At 36.2% G+C, this 5,387-nt stretch overlaps 1 protein-coding gene across 1 annotated transcript; it reads left to right on the forward strand.

The window, feature by feature from the left end:
* Positions 1-2,761: 2,761 nt before the first annotated feature.
* Positions 2,762-3,406, forward strand: LOC102119107 (large ribosomal subunit protein eL29). The gene has a single exon (XM_005575332.4). The coding sequence runs from the start codon at positions 2,789-2,791 to the stop codon at positions 3,266-3,268; it is 480 nt and encodes a 159-aa protein (XP_005575389.4). The 5' UTR covers positions 2,762-2,788; the 3' UTR covers positions 3,269-3,406.
* Positions 3,407-5,387: the final 1,981 nt, after the last annotated feature.

The raw sequence follows: 5,387 nt of genomic DNA on the forward strand, positions 1-5,387 counted from the left end.
AGGGCGTGAATCCGGGAGGCGGAGCTTGCAGTGAGCGGAGATTGCGCCACTGCACTCCAGCCTGGGCGACAGAGCAAGACACCCTCTCAAAAAAAAAAAAAAAAGAAAGAAAAAAAAAATTTTTGTCAGCCCCTAAATAGAAAAGGTAACTGAATAAATGACATAAACTTTAAAAAAAGAAATGAAATAATACAGGGATTGAATATGCACATATGACAATCATTATAGCATAGTGCTTCCTTCAATGGAATGGGTGTTTGAATTTTTTGCTAAGAAAATTACTGAATATAGGAAGTTTCTGGTAAAGACAGAAAGAAACCAGTGACTAAGTTAACAACACTTTGTAATACTTGGCATACCCATATTTTCATGCAGAATAAAATTGTTTCATAATATAGCATGCATGGTTTTCCTTACATCTAAGAAATGTTGTCATCACAGCTATTGCCAATACACAGAAGAAGTAAAAAAAAAAAATGGAGCAAGTTGCCTATACTATATGAATTATAAGAAGTTGAACACTTTGCTTAATGATCTTACGAACTATTGGTCCATGATGCATTTCCTAGGTTATGCGCATGGTGGTTGAGCTAACTGTGTGGGTCACAATGCTCATTAATTTATACATAGATGATTAAATTAATACCATGCTTAGTCTTGCTTGGTTGTTTTAATCTTCAAATCACCATATCCCAAATTTTTCTGAAGTTCAGGTTTCTTCTATCTAACATTCAAAACGTAACTAGAAATATAGTCTTCATATCATAGACACGGTGCTCTTTTGTGCAAATTTGGGCAGTGCTGTGGACACCCAACTGGGAAGATTTTTGTTTGGCCTGTTCCTCTGGGAATAGATAGACATAACTGAAATTAATTTCTTTTGCATGGATCATCCTTCCTATCATTGGGTCCAGTATCCTGCCTCTAGAAGCTGTGTCTTACTTTCTTCATTCCCTTATGTTCTGAATCAGTAGATATGTTGAATATTGAAATTCCAAAAAATCCTCATATTATATAGAAGAAAGGAGAAGACGAAATATTTTGAGATGAAAGGCTTTAGATTCATCTCCGGTGGTTAAATTTAAGAAATGAAGAGGGCCGGGCGCGGTGGCTCACGCCTGTAATCCCAGCACTTTGGGAGGCAGAGGTGGGCGGATCACGAGGTTAGGAGATCCAGACGTCCCTGGCCAACACGGTGAAACCCCATCTCTACTAAAAATACAAAAAATTAGCCGGACGAGGTGACGGGCGCCTGTTGTCCCAGCTACTCGGGAGGCTGAGGCGAGAGAATGGTGTGAACCCGGGAGGTGGAGATTGCAGTGAGCTGAGATCCTGCCACTGCACTCCAGCCCGGGCCACAGAGTGAGACTTCATCTCAAAAAAAAAAAAAAAACAAAAAAACAAAAAAAAAAAGAAGAAGAAGAAGAAGAAGAAATGAAGAAATATAGAGTGATAGAAAGAGGACTAAACCATAAGCTAATAGCACGTGATCCAGAATAGTTGTGATACCAGTTAATCAGGAAGCCTTAATATAGTTCTTCATTCCAACTGAAGTCATTCTCAGCACGTGCTAGTAGGTATGGAGGCAGATAGTATTTCAAAAGAAAAAGAGCAAATATTCATGGGTGTCTGCTCTGTGCCAGTCACTTTGCCCAGTAGTCTTCATGCAATATCATGTGTGATGCTCATGACTTCATCATAATTAAATAATGAATCATATATGTTAAGTAAATACTAGATAGAAAATAAAAGGAGACTTAGAGTTCAACTGCTGAAAAGATGGATTATTCAGTATTTATTTTGGTAATAGGAGGAACAATTTAGAAAAAAATAAATTATGCATCGAAATAGATTTTGAATGCAATAACAAGTTAAATGTAATAAATAAAACATTAATAATACAATTTAGAAGAATCATAATTAGCAATTTTTTATTGAGTGCCTACTACATACCCTGCATTAGATTTTATGATCAATATAAAAGTTATATGCTTTTTGGTTTTTCTGAGTATCATAAAGTTACTTGGAAACAATTGGTTCTCAAAGCGGTTTCTCTAGAGAAGGTAGAAGTAGAGTGTATTGAACGCCTCTTATACTCTGCTTCAAAATCTTCTGGTCCCACTTACCATTCCAGTACTGCTTCTATGACCAACCCAGAACAGGTTTTTAACTGTTTCATCCAAACAGAACCTCCTAGTATTTGCATCCAACTCTAGAGCTTTTTATTAGGTACTCCAAAATGTGCAACCTGGAAATGAGCTGGAATTAATTTCCTGGAGGTCACTCCTGGTCAGTGGAGGATGAGTCTCCGGAAATAAATAATATTCCCTTTCACCACCAGGTGTACAATTTTGAGGACATATTTTATAAGGTTCATTAGGATATCCCTCAGAATGCAGAATCAATAATACATTAGGGGTGGGAACTTGGATAACATATTTGCATTAACTTATTTCCTGTTTTACAACTTTTGTCTTGAAAATCTGGCTGTCTACAAGTAAGCATAGGAATCAGAAGGACTGTGTTTTGAATATAGGCTCCACTCATTCTGGCAAAGTAAATCTCAGGCTGCCTAATTAATAGATCTAGGCCTCAGGTTCCTTATCTTCAAAGGGTTAATAATATAATTTTTGTGAATTTAATGAGATAATGTTTGGTAAATAGTAAGCATAAAATTTTAAAAAATGACAATTTTCTCAATGAAGATGGCACTTAAAAATTAGGAAGAGAAGAATTTTTATACCATTTAAATATTCAGTAGGGGGGAGCCGCGGCTAAAGGTGCAGACATGGCCAGGTCCAAGAACCACACCACACACAACCAGTCCCGAAAATGGCACAGAAATGGTATCAAGAAACCCCGATCACAAAGATACAAATCTCTTAAGGGGGTGGACCCCAAGTTCCTGAGGAACATGCACTTTGCCAAGAAGCACAACAAGAAGGGCCTAAAGAAGATGCAGGCCAACCATGCCAAGGCCATGAGTGCATGTGCCAAGGCTGTCAAGGCCCTCGTAAAGCCCAAGGAGGTTAAGCCCAAGATCCTAAAGGGTGTCAGCCGCAAGCTTGATCGACTTGCCTACATTGCCCACCCCAAGCTTGGGAAGCGTGCTCGTGCTCGCATTGCCAAGGGACTCCGGCTGTGCCGGCCAAAGGCCAAGGCCAAGGCCAAGGCCAAGGATCAAACCAAGGCCCAGGCTGCAGCTCCAGCTTCAATTCCAGCTCAGGCTCCCAAAGGTGCCCAGGCCACTACAAAGGCTACAGAGTAGGTATCTCTGTCTGCCAACATGAGGACAGAAGGACTGGTGCGACCCCCCACCCCCACCTCTGGGCTGCCATCTGCATGGGGCTGGGGTCCTCCTGTGCTATTTGTACAAATAAACCTGAGGCAGGAAAAAAAAAAAAAATTCAGTAGGGTATATTTGGATTATACTCAAAATGCTGCTATTTGGGGCATCACATACATAAAGAAGCTGTTAAAGACCATAATTGTGTATTATCATTCCTCACTATTGGATTTGTTTGCCATATAGATAAAACAAATCCAATGCAAATCCAAAAATCAAATCACCACTGATCATTTTCATTTTTTATCTACCTTATCAGAGAGTAAAATGACACCAATGAACAGGAACGTTGTCTTCTCTATGTTAGAGTTTGTTCGGCAAATTCATTTTTTAAGATTCCTTACCCCATGGACATCCCTAGTATGCTTAAGACCAAGTTCAAGACCCAAAAATTGAAAGATTGATAATATTTTAGTAGATGGTAGAGGAATATGTGATTGATATCCACTAAATTATTTGATATGAGCTCTTTCAATTTTACGTGTTTAGGAGAACCATTGTCACATCATGTTCTTAAAATTGATTGTTGGTTACTTGTTAAGTGATCTTTGTTAAAACAAAAAAAAGGTAAAGTTTCATTTTTGAGGTACACAGTATTTTCTAAGGACCTCTCTAAATTAAACTAAGGCTTCCAACTCTTTGTCATATTTTATATACATTTTTCTATTTGCTATAACATTTCTTTACTCTCAAGGCTTGATAGCAAAGAGAAACAGCAAAATTCTATTTGTCATAGCAAATAAAAATAGTAGTGCTACATTATATAAGAATCAGAAGATATGTCAAAAAAAGCAATTTTGTAGATTTGGTTACCCAACTTATTCCGATATATCCATTCATCTGTCTCATGTATATGTTCAATTGCTAATTTTTCTGTGACTAAATTGTATTTTTGTTAACATGTCTTAACTTCCACATTAATCATTTGCTGCTATTTTTATTTTTGTTTATTTAGATATGTTTAAAATGACTTATAGTGCTTTTACAATGGAGCAGACTATTTAAAAGATTGTTGAATTTACTTAACTTCGAGTTTGTATGTGTGTAGCCTGTAACCACAATAACTTTAGACCCAACATTAAGTACAGAACAATAATTTTGTGCCAACTTCATGCTCGTCTACTCAATTTTCTTTGCATTTTCGCTTTGAAAGCTGAACATTTTTATAATTCTGTTGGTAAAAAATAGAATTTTCAATTTTTCTTTTATCATTGTTTATGAAGTTTTTGATCAGTTATCCAGATGCATTGAGTAGGCTTATAATCTAGAATTTGATATACCTTGTATATTCATTATTAAAAAATTGATTACATTTTATCTTTCTTTTCTTTAGCTATATGTCAATTTCTTTTTTTGTAATTTCCTTTTCTATGAATTCAACAAATATTTGGATGTTATAAAATTCCAACCATTATTAAAATATTTTTGTTTTATACAATTTAGCTGAAGTCATCAATTCATATAGTATTTAAAGAGTAATGACTTTATTAAAGTATCATGAACAGTGTCCAGACTGAGCATCATTGTCATAATCCCCATATAGGAATCACTATTTTAATAAAACAAAGGTTTAATTTTGTTTTGTCAGTTCATTTTCATAAAAAATTTTAACAGGAAATTACACACTTCCGAAATTCCCTTTTTTCTTTCTTTCAATAATAATCAGCCCACTGATATCAAAGTGCATGTGGTCAAACACAAAAGAGCCATCGACTGCCGAACCTGTCCGCTCCTACCTTCAAAGGCACAAAAAGCTCACAGGAAGTCAATATAAAGCGGGTAATTTGATGTGGTGCTTTTTAAGAGGTTATGTGGACATTACTAATGAGTCTATATGTGCAGAATTAAAGCTGTTAAAGCTACATCTTAAGAAATTGCTGAACCATAAATTTAATCTTTGTCTTGGCTTCCAAAGGACTTACATAAAAGAAATACTCTTTTTTAGAACCTCACTTGGCCATTTTACTGTCAAACAATAGTCATTGACAAGCCAGAGGCAGAACATGAGGTGTGAAAATAGAATGATAGCTATGAAGGAAAG

The sequence above is a fragment of the Macaca fascicularis genome, chromosome 6 (genome assembly GCF_037993035.2).
Source record: "Macaca fascicularis isolate 582-1 chromosome 6, T2T-MFA8v1.1".
Lineage (NCBI taxonomy): Eukaryota > Metazoa > Chordata > Mammalia > Primates > Cercopithecidae > Macaca > Macaca fascicularis.